The 17,252-nt window shown below is 39.7% G+C and overlaps 1 protein-coding gene across 1 annotated transcript; it reads right to left on the bottom strand.

Moving 5' to 3' along the window:
- Window positions 1-5,840: 5,840 nt before the first annotated feature.
- On the bottom strand, window positions 5,841-14,979 carry LOC119740547. Its single transcript, XM_038215892.1, has 5 exons — window positions 14,756-14,979; window positions 14,160-14,249; window positions 11,239-11,360; window positions 10,851-10,985; window positions 5,841-5,855 (listed from the first exon to the last, which is right to left on the bottom strand). Exons 1-5 carry the CDS (start codon window positions 14,811-14,813, stop codon window positions 5,841-5,843), a joined length of 420 nt encoding a protein of 139 aa, XP_038071820.1. The 5' UTR covers window positions 14,814-14,979.
- Between the last annotated feature and the right edge of the window lie 2,273 nt (window positions 14,980-17,252).

Genomic DNA, 17,252 nt, shown 5'->3' with positions numbered 1-17,252 from the left:
TATGGCCACCACAAAGTGACCCCAGATGAACCAAGAAAATAGTTCACACACATTGCAAATGTAAAAGAAAGGAATATGTGGCAAAATTTGAAGTGAGAAGGAAAGAAAAAACAACTTCCATGTGCATGTTGCATGCACACAAGCTGTATTTTCCTATTCAAAACAGTAGAAAACACCATAGCCACACCCTACACATTAGCCCCTGTGGTTTCTCCGAGGGGCAATATTTTTCATTTTTTTTTTCAAAATAATGACTTTGAAGATATTCTACTTCTCCTGAATGTGGTTTTGTGTTAAAATTTGAGAGTTGCCTGCTATTAAAGGGTGCACGCCTGTAAATAGACCAAAAATCCGTCCGCCGAGCTCATAAATAAAAGTTATACCCTCAAAATATTCTATATTAGAGAGTTCTGAGAACCATGGAATTGGGGAATTGAAGACATGTGGCACTGAACCTCTGGCCTGGACTTGGAGCTTCCAATTCTGAGCATTTTGGATGCAATCTGGCCCGAAAGTGGCGCTATTTAGCCATGTTGTGGAGGGATTCTTTTTCAAAATGGCTACTTTTCCAGTTCGGGAAACATCATTCGTTTTAGGGGTGTTCTTATTTGGGTGAGAATATCTCAAAAAGTCAATGGTCAACCCACCCAAAATTGAAAAGAAAATGAAAGATGACATGTTGATCATCATTTTTCTGTGCAGCTTGAATACCTGTGAGAGTTCTGAGTATTTTTAAATGAATTTTGAAGTATGGACATTTAGCACTAGTGTCTATGGGAATTTATTTGCAGGCGCGCACCCCTGGGAATAAAAGTGCAAGTTGGCAATTTACGATAAATGGGTAAAATATAGGAACTATAAAAGACAACAAGAAGATTGTGTACTTCATGGACAGAGTGAATCCAGAGGGCGCTAGATTTCCATAATCAAGCATTCTGGGTTCGTAACACTATTTTAATACACATTTAACAAAATGGGCGTCTGCAGGTGTGTCAATTGGGGGTTGGTGGGCAATGTCACCATCCCACCCGGGTGCACCCTAGAAAAGAAAATGATAAATTTAGAATACGCTAGAGAAAATAAAACGATTTTGAGGGAAGTGTACTTTGCCGCCGACCCCCCCCCCCAAAAAAAAAAACACCTCGTGGTGACGCCCAGGTGAAAAAGGAGCAGAAGAATTTGTGATTGTATAACATATCCTGATTTTTTTTTTTAAGTTCTAATGGAAAAGCCTTTTTTTTATTAACCGCTCAATGTTTACTTCTTTAAGGAAAACCCCTGTCGCCGGTATAATTTGTTTGATTTATCTAACCTTGCGATACTAATCGAACAGATGTTTTCTTACATTTCCCCCTGTTTACTTCTTTAAGGAAAACCCCTGTCGCCGGTATAATTTGTTTGATTTATCTAACCTTGCGATACTAATCGAACAGATGTTTTCTTACATTTCCCCCTGAGAGCTGAACAATATGTGATTGTATAACATCCTGAGTTTTAAAGTTTCCACTGGAAAAGCCATACTTTTATCAACGGCTCAATGTTTAGTTCAAAATTTTCCGTTATCATTTGTTTTATATATATCCACCTTGCGGTACCAAGTAATCGAACAGATCATTACTGGACCAAGCCCAGTCTAATGTGGCTTTCTTAGCTGTAGGTAGCTTTCCAGCACTTAACTGGCTCATCACTTGTCACTCAAATTCTGATGGGAGGCAGGCTGGCTCTAGACAACAGACTCACATACATTGGGGATAGCCTGACTTCTTATCAAGGACAAACCACTGCACTCCCACCTGTTTTGTTAGTACGTGCGAACATATTTATGGTCGTCAACTGATTAACTCTTTCAGTGCCAAACTCGTACATGTACGAGGTATATTTCTTAGTACAAAAGCGCGCCTCGTACATGTACGAGGTAATGTTCGCTTGAAATCGCCAAACCTCGTACATGTACGAGGTAGAGTAAACATGTTATCAAAAGGGGGGCTCTCGCTCTTTCTAATGGTACCATTTTCATGCATGTACGATCTGTATTTATTTTTAAATTCGAGTTCTTGTGAGAGGGCGTCACACTGAGTTTCGACTTGTTGACAAAATGGCGGCGCCCATAAACCGAGCTCGCGTGATATCTCCAGAGAAAATCAGTGTATTTTTTCGCCGATCGGATTTGGACAGGGAAAGGGATTACTTTTCTGATTCAGAATAATCCATGGATATTTCAGAACTGGATGGTAAGTCAGAAGACGAACATTGGAATACCGATACAAATGATAACGATGGTGCTAACAGTGACAATCATGACAATATTTATGATAATGAACAGAGTTTGTATGAGGAGGGGTATCAGACGCGACACACGTAGATTCTGCAAAAGTGCGGAATTCCCCTGTGTTCAGGAGAGTGTTTCAGTGTTTATTACTAGGTGCGTGACTACTATTGACTTTTGAAGGTAACAAGAATATACCAGAGAGCAAGATACAACAAGTTTGGTGTTACAACTTATTTACTTTTTTTTGTCAAATAGAATTTTGAATAATTATAAAAAAAAGCTCGAAGTTGGGCACTTTAGGGGCCATTCAGAATTTTCAGTGTTTTAAAATTTCGACTTTTTATCCAAATTATTTTGACCCACCCACCCCTAATTTCGATTAATAAAAAACTGATTTGTTAATATGCAGAAGTTAAAAAACAAAACATGTACATGCACTTGCATGTACATTATACTTGAACATGTACAAATGTACATGTATACCCATGTATGTCAAATGTCATCCAGAAAACTTTTCAGTGACGGCGTGATGTTGTCCGTCTTCCTCGCTTGCACTGGTGGCCTTCAGTTTTCTTGTGTTTTGCCAGCTGATATGCCGTTGGGAATGACAGGTTGCAGTCTTGGAAGCCGCAAAGATGTGTTTAGTAGGAAGGAGCGTAATCATACATGTCGCCACTACATTTTAAGTTAAATGGAATGGAGTTTGGCCGCCACCATGCATTTAAGTTTTTATCAGACTTGTGTTTTCTTAAAAAGAAGTGGTTTTCTGGCTAGGAAAATAGCAAGGAAGAACCGGTTTTGTGCAAGCAAAATTCAGGGAATAATCTGTTGATATTAATAACTTGTTGGAAAGTTCCAAGGTCATTCCAAGAAAGTTGCCGCTGTGAATTAGGGTTTAAAACATGGGAGGGGGATGGGATTTGCTATCAGCATCAGCAGGGCCGTTCCTCATTCTTTTCTTTTTATGGGATGTATGATAACATTGGAGTACGAGGGGCTCTGCGAGCTGATGAATCTTTTTTTTTTTAAACAGTGTGTTTGCAACCAGCTAGGGAAGATTTTCGTTTATTTAAGACTTACAAGCACTGGTATGGATACCTGTGTAGTTATATGACTAAACTGCCTAGAGCGTATTTGTTAAGGTTATTTTTCCTTTTTTGGAAATTCAATACGCATATAGGGAGTAAAATCAGTTCCACTGCTGGGTTGCGGTGATGGGTGGGTTATAACTTGTCAACACATACCTCGCCAGCGGGCCCATTAGATTTAGGTGATAACCGGAGAGCGGGAGTTTCAAAAAAACCCATCCGGTGTTTAGGTGACGCAGGGACTGGTTTGTGTACATGTGGTTTTTGTTTCTAGTTCACTTAATGTTTTGATTTATACCGGTGATAATATGCCGTCCCACCTGTTTTTATGTTTTGTGTGTCGGGGGAAACAGTGCATATTTTCTGTGCCCTTTTTACGCACTTCATCAGTCACCCTTTGTTTAATTCTTTTGTACGTATTTACTTTATTGCTAATGATGGTAAAGAATATTTTACGCGTTAGCTTTTCTTGTAATGATCAAAGTGGATTCCTTATTTTTTATTTTTATTTCGAAATCCATGCCTAAATGACCCTTATGTTAGTTCTGTTCTTCAAGAAGTTCCAAAAGGATTTGAACGTTCTCCTCATCCAAGTTTTTTTTCTTGGTTGGATGGTGGAGATGGGTTAATCCTTGATCGGACCAGGCCATCTTTTATGTTTTTTTGTCGTTTGTATGCCAGGATGGGTTGGGTCGCAAAGAGTGCACTGAGAAAATCATTATCGCTGATCAGATTCCAGTGTTTCAGAAGGGCCTGCTTAAGAGCTGGGTGTTTAATTTGTGGGTTGTAGGGTAAAACAAAGACCAGCGGGATATTCTTTTCGGTTTTTGCACGCTTTTTAGAGTTCACGCGAGTTTCGCCTTTTTGGGGAAGAAGGGCTAAATCTTCTTGGTTGTATCCGCGTTTTTGTAGTTTGTCTTTGAAGAATTCAACCTTCATCATTACATCCCACTGGCGGGCCTGTGCGGGTTGCGTGTCCTTGCGGAACAAAATCTATTGCTGCTGGGCGGAGGCGAAAGCTGTCTCTTTGCAGCTTTTCGACAGCAAACATGAGGCACAAACAAACCTTTCGTACGGTGAACTTGGGTTTTTCATTATTAGCTTTTGCTGTTTCCAGAAACTGCAAAGATCGGCAGGTATTTCGCATGTTGTGAGTGTGACGGCACATGTTGTGACATCCATGGTGGTAGCCATGTTGTTTACAGTCGAGTCGTGGAAATGCCGCACTCGTCGTTGTACGTTCACGCATGCATGATGCATGCAGTATCCAGTTCGTAAGTGTGACGTCATCTCAACTTAGCCATGCTTTACTGTACGTGTAGCATGGCACCAATGGAACCGGAAGTTAACGCAACTTGAGTGTTTATCCAATGGGCGCTCGTAATCAGTGGTCAAGGGCGGATCCAGGGGGGGCCAAAGGGGGCCATGGCCCCCCCCCCCCCAAAAAAAAAACGAAACCAATTTTTTTGTTTTTATGTGACATAGCAATAAAGGCAGGCAATGAGCACACCACCATCTTTTCCTCAAAAAAACATTGGTTAAAGTGGTCATAAGTTGCCTCAGATCGCACCACAGAGCATCTAGAATCCAAAAATTTTCGGGGCCCTTAAACGGGCCCCGAACCCCACGCCGTAATTTTTTTGACCCACTTTTTTGGGGGACCAAAATTTTTTTTGGCCCCCCCCCGAAAATTGTGTTCTGGATCCGCCCTTGTCAGTGGTGCGTGCGCGTGTATGACGAAGTCACTTACGAACCGGATAGCGAGCGCAGGCTGCGATAGTCTTGGACACCAGGGGTTGAATAGTCCAGTTTTTATAGCGATTGGTAATCAACGCCCGCGGCGTGTAATAGAGCCGATCTAGTACACCTGGTACCCTGCTGCCTCGCACGGCCTAACCGCTACAAACGCCCGAAATCCAAGTCTATTGAAAAACCACCTCCTTCTCATGCCACAGTGGGTCTACATACACGTAAATGACGTACATGTACAGTACATGTATATACAGGGTACGAAGTTGCAAAAGAAACGCGCATCGCGATATCGGAACGCTTGCGCGTAGTTCAGGCAAGTCAAAATATCTTTTTTCTTTTTTTTTTGGCTCTTTTTTCCATGAAAAGTGAATTTCGATTTTCAGTTTTTTACCTTGACCCACCCACCCACAATTTGGATAAAAGATCGAAATTTTAAAACATCGAAAATTCTGAACGGCCCCTTAGGGTTAAACTTTTGAAATGTCGCGGGCAATAGTTGGGAATTCGCGAAAGCCACATTATACTGGGCTTGGTCTTGTAATGTGTTATTACATTTTCCCCAAAGAGCTGAAACATGTGTGATTGTATAACGTCCTGAGTTTTAAAGATTCCACATTGAAAAGCCATTGTCATATGATCGAGTTAGAGTCACGAGACCCTGTAAGTAATATTTCATCAGGTGCAGGTTTTCTTCAAATCAGAGAAGTTAAGGTATAATTGGTCTTAATACCTCAGCCTCCGGCCCACTAAAAAAAGAATAACAAACACAAGCATTTTATGAGATTTCCAATAACCTGAAAGTGCAGTTCCCCCCTATTATGTATTATGGTCCGTGAGGGTTTAGACCATCTGTATCAAGTTCAGGTTCGTCTTAACTTTTTGGTGTCAACCTGCAATAAGGTCAGCTGTACTGAATCAATAGTGCTGAATCTGAGTCTGGCTGTTCACATGGGCCCAAATTGCACTTTAAAATTATGACGACATCTTTTCCTCATTATTTTGCCCATTTTGGGTCAAAAATATTTTTTGCAAGTTCAAATGCTTTCAAATTTGACACAACGGATAAATAGGAAGTCGGCATGAATAATATAAGTCATTATTTAAAGCGCGACACGGTGCCTAAAGTTAATGTTTTTTTTGTAGAACCGATCCTTTCAAACATGAGCATGATGAGATTTCGACGTGGCTTTAAAAGGATTTATATTAAATTTACGTGCATCTGTCGTCCTTACAACACAAATAAATCACAAGTAAATCACAAATCATTCAGTTTCAAGTAAACAAGTAACAGACTTTTTTTTCTCCATTTCCTTTACCCAGAATACATGTTTTTGTGTGCGTAAAACTGGGCTTCCGGAATCTAAATCGAAGAGGCATCGCACAGTCTAGAAAAAAAATCGTACGTTACTTGACGAGTAGGAGATAACGCGTGAGCGGATATGGATCTCGCAGACTTCGAAGTAAGCGCGCAGTACGCTCTGTTTTAGCCAGTCATCGTCGCTGTTTACATATTCCCCACGGCCAGGGGTTGATGGAGGAACGCGCACGCGCCCATGTAGGCGAGGCTGGTACGCAATGGCAGTGATGCATCGCGATGGCACTTACGTGGTACTGACCTTCAGAACCGACATAGCATCCTGTGCATTTTGGAGGGAGCAACCACCGGAAGTAACTTTAACTCGTGCTTACAAACAAAATGCACGGATACAAGCGTTCTTAAGTTGAAGCTCTTGCATTATAATAAGGTTAATAAGCCTTAAGTGAAGGATTTGTTCATATACTCAAAATTCTAATTAATAGGAAAAATGTGTGCCATTTTTAAGCATGGAATGTACGTTATTTGTCATTCTTAAGTTATCAATCGTGAATCAATTAACCCTAAAAGGGCCGGGTTATTTTGACCATCTCTCAGCCGGAGGGGGGGGGGGCGGATTTCGCCCCCACCCCTCCCTAAAATCTCGGCCATCGAGTGACGAACAATTTTGAAACTCAGTACATGCATAGAGCAACTCTTCCTAAACATACCCAAGAAATGTCATGACTACTGGTTAGTAGGTTTTGGACTTATTGATAATTAATTATTCATATGTACGAATGGCAATTCTGCTCTGTGTACATGACGTAATACTATATGGGAAAATTCAGCTTTCCACCGGCAAATTTTTCACTACGCGGCAACCCGTGGTCCGATTTTTATGTTTTTGGTGTTAAAAGATGCGCAAAGCTCGAGGCTAAATAGTCATAACAGCTCGGGTTGCGAAAAAAATTTTTAGAGGCTATCGCGGAAACTGTTGAGGGAGCGGATTCTGCGCCCCCCCCCCCCCCCCCGTCCCTTTTAGGGTTAAACAAATAGCTAAAATATATTTACTAGCCATATTAACCCTTTAAATTAGGATTACCGTTTTTTGAACACCCTGTATATGATCGTTCGTAAAGTGCATACCACTTGCAGCTTGCGGCACAGAACGTTGTGGTCGTGTGTGCGCTATGCATGCGTAGAACTGCCACAGATGGAGCGAAACCCAGACTTGGGCCACGTCTACCTCTTAAGCGAAAGCGAATGGTTGCATATCGTATATTAACATCTCACCAACATTCCTGCCAAGTTTTAGGAATATCGGACGTCGATTTAAGGAAATTACGATAGAGGCAACATTACGTCCCCTCAGTCCTAATAAGGGCAATTATGTGCACGTGTAACATGATACCTTATCTAAATATTAAGCTACTAATTAGAAAAAGCTATCGTACATTTTTGGTCCATTATGGTGCTGGAACAAATGATTTGCCACTACCAAACGTTTGCTATCTCGGGTGGAACGGACATGTGGTCTAAATGGACACATGGAGTTATTCAAGCTGGCGTATCATTCTATTATAGACCGGTAAGGCGAGGTTTGAGAGCGATGGTGTGTCAGGGGCGGATCCAGGAATTTTCGCAGGGGGGGGGGGGGCTTCATCGGCAAAAAAATCTGAAATTTAAACACGTTTTTTTCTCAGGACACTTGACCTTCGTAAAATCGAAAAACGGGGGGGGGGGGGGGTGTTGTTGTTGTTGTGGGGGGGGGGCTCGTAACATACTTTCAATGGGGGCGCTGTTCAAATCCGACGATTATTTAAACTATATCACGGAATAATGTACATCTATCCCTAAACAAGCTGGCTCTGAACGTATTTTTTTCCAAGGCAGACACTATTACTAGCAAAAACCATTTTCGGTGTCGGAGCGGGGGGGGGGGTGGGGGGGGTTCCTTTTTTTTCATGAATTTCTATGGAAAACATTATTTTTGGGACGGAGCTGGGGGAGGGGGGTTGGGGGTTTGACCCCCTCCTCGCCCCTCTGGGTCCGCGCCTGTGTGTATTCCTGGGTTAGGCATAAGTAAACCGTTTGTGTATTCATTGTTAAAGATTTAATAGAACCTGGCAAGATTATACCCTTTATACCTGTCACACATAAAAGCCTAAAGACGATGTTAACTTGGATGACACACCGACGGGAAACAGACGGGCAATACAAACTTTTTTAACATGCTTTATTTATTAAGGCTTAACGCAAACAGCAACAAACTGGTTTTCATTAGGGCGCTGCATTAATATAAACAAATTGATATATGTATTTTTCTATCCATGACTTGGAAAGGCCAGGGAAATGATATGCATTTAACTAAATGGCAAACAAGATAAAAGGAGAAGCTAAAATCAAGACAGTAAAAAAAACAAAAAAAAAACAACAACAACAATAGATCAAAACTAATATTATAAGATGGAATTTTGCGTCGGGGTGATATAAATCAAATTAGGTTTTGCCCTTCACCGACGTTTTTTAAACACTGTATACTCAACAACATCCCGTTAGCTCGGTGGTAAGACATCTGCACTAGAAAGCAGGAGGTCGTGGGTTCGAGTCCCACCCGAGTGATTTTTCCAACTTTCACTCGGGAGGTAACATACTGAGTATACAGTGTTTAAAAAACGTCGGTGAAGGGCAAAAACTAATTTGAAAACTAATATTGTTAATAAAATATAGAGGTGAGAAAGTACACAAAAAATACTGTATTTGAATGCGTACATCTGCAATTGACAATCCTCAGGAATGACGAAAAGAATGCCCTTGTGTAAATAGTGAATGAAAATGGCACTAGGATTGGGTACGCCAGAACTGAGGGCAGTAGAGTGATTTGTTCGGTTCAAGGCACACGGAGTGTTTTTGTTTACTTAGGTATGAACCAAACCAGTTTTAAACAGAGAGGCAAGCTTATGTTGTGATGAAGCTGCTCCAAGAGTATAATATGATTGACAGACCCGAATGGCTAAAGCTTGCCGCACACGAGAGCTCCGTGCTGAGCAAAAAGTCTTTCGAGGCCTTTCGCTCAAAACGTAGCTCACAAACATTCCCCCGTGCATGTGCGGTGAATTATTGCAGAGTTTCTCGAGGCAAATATCTCGCCTGCTTGATTTCTTTCGCCTCGTGAGGCGAAAAACTCACCGCGTGCGGTCAACTTGAGCTACGTGCTGAGCTAAAAAGATTAACTAGCCAATGAAATCAGGTACAGCACGCTTTGCTCACGAAGTGACAAAAACCTCGAAAATCGATAATTATTCGATTTTTAGTTTTACTAGCCGTTTTATAATAGTTGTCTCAAGGAACAATTTGACCAAGTTTCAAGGCAAAATATAGTTGACTTTCTTAATTATTGTAAACAAACAATTGACAAAAAGCCTGAAATCAGTAATTTTCATTTACACAAAGTGTAAAAAAGTGTAAAATGTTCTCACGAAGTGACAAAAAATCACCTCGTGAGCAGGGCCAGAAATTATACAATGGTCTGCACGCGGCAGAATGGGAGCATACACGCGCGCGAACGATGTTGAAAAGAACAGACGCGCGCGCGCTCAACTGTTGTGACGCGCAAAAGTAACAAGTTTGTTGCGTCGAAAAAAGTACAAATAAGTAAAGCCTCCGCGATTTATGATCCCACGAAGTGACAAAAAATGTGTACAAACTAATTGGCAAAATATGGGACCCAAAGTATTGATGTTCTCACGAAGTGCAAAACAGTTTTATTAATGAATTGCTGTTTAATTACGAAATATTTTTAACAAGCAACTATGACTTAACAAAGAGCAAATCATATCCTATCGGACAATGCAAAAAATTCCGAATTCTGTTACTGAAAAGTGGTCAAAAATGTCTTTTGAAAAAATGAATAACTTCAAATGCGATTATCTCAGAATGAACTTTTGTCAAATTTTGAGGTTTTTGTCACTTCGTGAGCAAAGCGACGCTATGTACACGTGATTTTAAGATTTTTTTGTGCAATTCGTTCATTTCATGAGACTTAACATGTATTTACTTTCTCTGTATAAATATATAAACTTATATATTATAATAAGATTATCTCTGTTTATAATGATATAGGGTATTTTTTTACAGTTGTACATTTAAATATTGCATGGATGTTTAAATCTATCAGTGTAATTCTGAATTTTTAATATTGGACATAAGGAAAATGTTCGTGGTTCTTTTTTGAACTCTGTTCAACGAAAAATGATTATATTATATTTAACTCTATTCTTTTTTGAACAATGGGTTTACAGACAGTCCGTGTAGAGATAGGTATACGGCCACAAAAATACTAATGGATGGCGAACAGAATTTTGTGCATTTTCATTAATCCAATATAGGGTAATTATTTGCATACTATATGCGTGAAATACATTATGCTTCAAAAAATACTGACCAAATAGGTGTTTGCAAACGCCTTGAGCAGGTCTGGAATTTCGATGTCGTCCACGAAGTCTTCGCAGTAAGACTTGAAACCCTCAGAGAACAAGTAAGTACACGCGACCTGCCTCTCGACTTTTTGCAACAGGTCCTGTAAGCAATATGTTGATTTGATATTTGATATTCATTGCACACTCAGTCAATGCAATCATGGATTTATGACTCGTCAGTAAAACATAATCAAACACAAAACAAAACCACGAGGATGGCGACGTTTTAAGTTCCTCCGTTATTCACTTTAAAAACTGGGCAATATTTTCGTGTGTCAAATATTAGTATAAAACTACATCTCAATTCACCAGCTTTGCTAATTTTACCAACTTTGAAGGGAGAATCTTACTTACCAACAATTCCTTGTCAGTGCTCACGCTATACAGGAGAGTCATCATTTCTTCACAGACCACACAGAACAATTTGTCATCGCGATCTTCAGTTGACAACATTTGAATGCGTTGGATGCCAATGGCTAAAAACATATAAACAGGCAAAATCAAATGAATCTGTCTATTAAATGTACGTTAATATTCACAATTTCATTTCTAACGAAAGGGCGGCAGGATATTTATTTATTTATTTATTCCATTTTTGTACCCAGGCAGTGCCCAAACAGTTTAAACATTAGTTTCCGTAATTGGGGCCCTGCCTACATTACACATTTTTAGATCATGTTAAACTTATAAGGAAAAGTGCATTGGCGAAATATACGATGATCATTAATATGTCAAAATACAATTATTTCAGAAACATTACTGATATAAAAGCTAAATGTGTACAACAAACGTTCATTTCAATCATTCAAGTATATAAGGTATGAATTACTGATCACGGGATGGGCGAAAATTCAGGGCAAAATTCCTTTTGGAAGAAACGGGAGAAATTCTCGATCCGGCTCTCAATTTATACCGTGACAACCAAGTTTATAACTCCATGGATCAGCGCAATTTAAAACAGTGTGTTATTGGCAGAAATATCAGTAACTGATGGATTTGCGTCGCTCTGATTTATCTAAGGAAACTTAAATTCGTAATAGTTAATGGAAATTATTCCTAATATCCGCACCACTCACAGCGAAACTTGTGACATAGCATCCTTTTTTTGGTGAAAGGGACTTGCAATGTCTTTTTATTTGATTGTCTGTTTTAACAAATCTGTCTAAGTGGTGCGAAAAGATTCGTCATACAAAGGAGTCATCTTGAAAACAAGAATAGCCTTTTTAAACTTAGCTTTTTCAGAAAGTGTGACCGCCTTAACGTAGCAGACATATCACCTGAAGGTTCGAGGGAGGTAGATTTAAGGATTATCCGTGCGGCTCGTTTCACACACTTGTTGAGAATGTTGTCGTGAGATAATACCTTCCTCCCCATATACAGTACAACAGTACTCTAAAGTTGGCATAACTAAATAAAAGCTTACAAAAAGTGTGTGCAGGCTCCTTTGCCTCACGAATTTTATTTAACATATACACAATCTAGACGAAAATGTTCGTATTCAATGTGTGGACCCCAACTTAATGTATCGTCAGTAACCACTCCAAAGCATTTACAAGACTTCTCTTTAACAATAAGACTATCGTCAATGCACACGTCTATTTTGTAATAGAGCTTTTTTTGCTCGATTAACCAATTAACATGCATTTAGTTATGTTGGCATTTAATGCAAGTTTATTTCTTGCGCACCAATTGTGAATTCTATCAAGAGCTGTATTCATTTTCCTTTCTATTTTATTACACTGGAGGAGCTATACGATAAAGTTGAGTCATCTGCATACATAAACAAATTACGGTTAGAGATACATGAAGGCAGATCACTGGTATATGATGATCAGGGAAACGATAAGCACCATACATTGGGACACTGTCCAACTTTTTTTTATGTAAATTAATTACAAACGTCTGCAGTCATAGTGCGGTGTACGCTCGAAACTGTCCTTTTCAATCTGCACACAAAGTATGAGTATCGTAAAGATCGACTTGCGCTCCAAATTAACCTTTTCACTTAGGAAGACCAGACTTTGGAGTTGCTGCACATTCTCAATTCATTGTGTCACTATCCTTGCCACTAATGGTCGAGGTTTATATGAAGTGAATTTGTAACATTTTAATTAAAACAGTTTCAGTTTGCAAATCTCATGTAGGTTATTGCTCTACAGTTGTTTCATGTTTGGTTTATGTGACGACTGTTGTATGTTTTTCACTTTCATTTCGATCGTTGTCTCAAATACTTTACTTTATCAGGTGTAATCTGGAATAATAATAATAATAATAATAATAATAATAAAATTGCATTTATTCTGCGCATATACCATAAAATGTTCAAATGCGCATTACAAAATTTGAACAGTAGCTAAAATATTAAAAATACGAATTTGAATTAAACATTAATCTTAAATGTAAAAAAAACAAACACTAGATATTATAAAAAACACTGTCAAAGCAATGAAACTTAAAATTACAAAAACAAGACCTACATTTAAAATAGATCACAGTAAAACCTTATACGAGTTGTAAAAAGAAAAGTCTTAAGCTTAGTCTTAAAAACTGTTAGAGACTAAACAGACTGAAGACGGAGTCCACACAGTCGTACTCTGATCTGGCGATCGGGAACTTTATTATAAGTATTCAAAACTCCACAGGAACTTTACTCTATAAACTTAAACTTAGACTTGGAAGAACTTGAAGAGATTTATTCTTATTCATTATATTATAACATATTAAAGTAATGTTGATGCCAAAAGCCAGTAATATTGTAAAGTCTTTGTGAAACAAACCCATAATTATGAGGTACATTTTGTCACTGGGATCGTCAATATTTTCCCCATTTGGGGAAAGAATAGAATTTTATAATATCTGTTTCTTCGGAAGAACCTTCTTCAGTTGTGTCCAAATCATGGATGAGTTGCTATTATTTTCTTCTACGGCTGATGTAAAGTATTCACTTTCTTGGTGCGGATTTTCTTAATTATTGTTTTTTGCAGCTTTTTGTAACAATCCTTATGGATTTGCTAGCCTGAGCGTTTGCGATTTTGTCTGCACACTAACCCGCTGCATAAGATGAAGAATTCCGCCATCGGGCTAAGGTAAGAAGACACACCAGGAATCAATTGAACGGCCTTTCATTTATGGCGTTTTCCAACTACGCAGGCCATATCAAGATGGGGGTCACGTATTTCAACTCGTAAGACACCGAAGTCTTTTATGAATTCTGGATTTCAAGAAATTGTTATTCCATTCTTTAATACGGTGGAATAAATATATTTTTTTCTTACCAAGTCGCTTGATCATCCTAGCCACTTCGTTGCTTGAGGGCGTCTGGTGTTGTTCCACAACATACTCGTCATTCATCGTTAGATCATACTCTGGCGAACAAAAATATATAAATAAATTAATTATAAAAGATGTGCACATTGAAGGTGGACATCAGAACACGGGCAAGGAATTACGAAATGAAAAAAAATCAAGAACATTGGCAATACTTTTGTATTTAATGTTTTAACTGCTCTCTCCATGCTATTTTTAACTTTCGGTTTCAGCCCGGAAAAAAAGATGATGTTTGAAAGTGATAGGCCTAATTGAGTAGCGATAAAAAAAAAATATTCCCTTTTGATAGACACAATGAAACAATAAAAACGCCTACATAATTATATTTATGGAATGTGCTTTTACAAATTTCATAGTTTTAGCGGTTTAGAGCGTCCATAATCGAGGAAATAGCTTTTCTGTTTAAAACCGCGTAAGGAGAACTGCGTAAGGAGAACAAAATCAATTTTGCTGAAGAGCATGTGGGTAGAAAAACTTAGTTTCATCTCAATTCAAGAAAAAGAAGAATCGTTTTCTCTGATCATGTCTCCCTATTTTTACTGACCTTGCCCGCTAACCGCCACGATGAACATGATCACCAGAATTCCGACGCTTTTGTCCATTTTAGGAGAGTATTTCGGAGATTCTGTAAACCGTCAAATGACTACTCAAGTTTTGCTCTCTCCTGAGGAGACTGCACAAGTATTCGACTTTGAGTGACTGGCCTCAAGCTTGCGATAAAAAATTCTGACCACCGGCGGCAGCTTTTATACCCCATGCAAGGGCGGATTCACGGCAGGGGTGTGCGTGCTACGTACCTCAAGGGTCTGTAAACTTCATCACAAAGTATTGCAAATCTGACACATACCCAATGCTTAAGGCCTTTGATTTTTTAATGCGGCATCTCTAAGGCCTCATCCACTTAACCCCTAATTTTTGGAAAGCACCCCCTTTTGGAAAAGAGATGCCGTCAGTGCCAAGCTTTTTAATTTCTTTTGCATGCCCCGGGAAAACACGCAATGTTCGAAGTTATATAACCGACATACAGATGCTTGTCATTTGATTGGTGGAACTCACATCACGTGACATTTGTTATTGCTCCCATTCACGCCGCCGCTCAAAAAGTACTATCCGCCCATGGGGAATGGGAAATACTATTCAACAGTTAGGATCATGACGCGGCATTTGTGTGCAAATGCATGCTGGTGTGTGCGTTCAGCGTTGCGCGTAGCGTGTATTGTTCCAAAAAGCAAGCGCTACAGCGTTGGATTCAAACATTTTCGTGAAGGGGTGGTTTCAAAGAGAGAAATACATTTTCCTCCAGTTTTGTATTGAAATAAAAGTTCAAATATATCAAATGACAAGGATCTATATGTCAGTTATATAAAACAAATATTGAGTGGCTTTAAATTGTGAAATGGGAGGAATATTATCGCTCGGTCAAATTTGACTTTTCCATTTCACTCGGCTTCGCCTCGTGAAATGGAAAAGTCCAGATTTTACCTTGCGATAATATTCATCCCATTCCTCGCTGAGCCACTCAATATTTGTATATTATAGACTACAGATGTGTTCCATCCAATCAAAATCCGTGCAAATAAGGCCCTCCGGCCCCGGTGCCTCATCCAATCGTTCGGCAGATGTGGACCGCACGTTATGCTTTTATATTACCAAAGCATGTTTGGAAATTACTACCAACTTTTGGCGTGTGTTCAAATTCGAAAACGTAATGATGTTTTACTTATGCATGGAAATGTTAATTTGAGCAAGCCCCTGTCCGTGTTAACGATAAAAACAAAACTAGAGATTTGAAGTTACAACGCGAGAAAGAAGTATGTTGTTAATTCGCCTATCAATTGTTTCCCACGCCCCTCCCCCCAGGCTGCCCCACCCAAGACTCGGGGATTGTCACTTTTGAAGTGCCAGAATTTCCACCCATCGGGCAAAATTTAAGTGACATACATACGTGGGGCGCGCAAGTGATTGCCTCTGTAGTACGCCAATGGTAACAGTGTTTTTAGCCCGACACCGGACCTGGGGTAGTGGGGGGGTTGGGGGGGGGGTTGGGTGGGGGAAATATTTGATAGGCACATAATGGATTCCAATCAAGTTTTATGACGATTGGGCCTTTTCCCGATGCGTCAAAAACACCGCATTTTTATGACGTCGTCATGACGTCACACACTTGCTCACATATAAACTAGACCTAAGGATGCGAGGGAAAAGAGCGGCGGGATAGTCAAACCAGCCCGCCGGGCGAGTCGAAATTATTGATAAAAGGCCTGAAACTTATCCGTAACCAATATTTCCTGATATTGACGAGCGTTCTGCTTGTTCATTGCCGTTGCGACGCGGCGCGCGGCGCGCCGTATCTAACGCCGAAATCGCTAGCGTATAAATTAAAGGAACAACCATAGAGCTTTATTAAATTACACGCTAACTAGATGTACAAAGAGCTGCCTGATGGGCGCATCCATGTTTGTGCACAAACCTATGGAGAACTAGACATTTGTACGGCTTTTGTACGGCTATTTGCATATCTGCGTTTGTATTCCATACCGGTGCGTTATCGAAGCCGATACGCCCAAAACCAAAACGCACGATCAGCAAATGAGCGTTTCATTTTGCTCTACGCAAACAGTGCAACGGCATGCGCGTATTCGCTGCAGATGCTTTTTGCCGTGACGGTTTTTTTGTAGCTGTCATGACGCGCTTGAGTTGTTTGTGTATGTTCTACTTGCGCGTTGCATGTAGAGTACACTTTCAAAATTCAATCCATCTAATTTCTTTATGTTCTACAAACACGCACATGAATTCAAACGTCTGTGCCTAGAGCGGCTTCAAAGCGTCTCCGCACGCAAGAATGAGGAATCAGCGCTCTAGTAAGGCCTAAAAAAAAGTTATGTTGGCGTAACGGGCCAAAAAAAAAGGGGAGGTAGGTGGTTTTTAAATTATTTTTTTTTAATCCCAGCAACGAAAGTGACATTAAGCCGGTAGTTGTACACGATAACAAAAGAAAACAAGGCTACACACAATATTTGTATACTTTTAAACTCTGAGTG

Source organism: Patiria miniata, unplaced genomic scaffold (assembly GCF_015706575.1).
Source record: "Patiria miniata isolate m_02_andy unplaced genomic scaffold, ASM1570657v1 HiC_scaffold_5, whole genome shotgun sequence".
NCBI classification, from domain to species: domain Eukaryota; kingdom Metazoa; phylum Echinodermata; class Asteroidea; order Valvatida; family Asterinidae; genus Patiria; species Patiria miniata.
This window is presented reverse-complemented; position numbering and strand designations above follow the sequence as displayed.

What these genes read in the sequence shown, in the direction of transcription:
- LOC119740547 (XM_038215892.1), bottom strand. Translation starts at nt 14,813, where the DNA reads ATGGACAAAAGCGTCGGAATTCTGGTGATCATGTTCATCGTGGCGGTT. An exon ending in CGTGGCGGTTAGCGGGCAAG is followed by an intron (nt 14,250 to 14,755) that starts GTCAGTAAAAAT and finishes TTTGTTCGCCAG; the next exon opens with AGTATGATCTAACGATGAAT. An exon ending in GCACTGACAAGGAATTGTTG is followed by an intron (nt 10,986 to 11,238) that starts GTAAGTAAGATT and finishes TATTGCTTACAG; the next exon opens with GACCTGTTGCAAAAAGTCGA.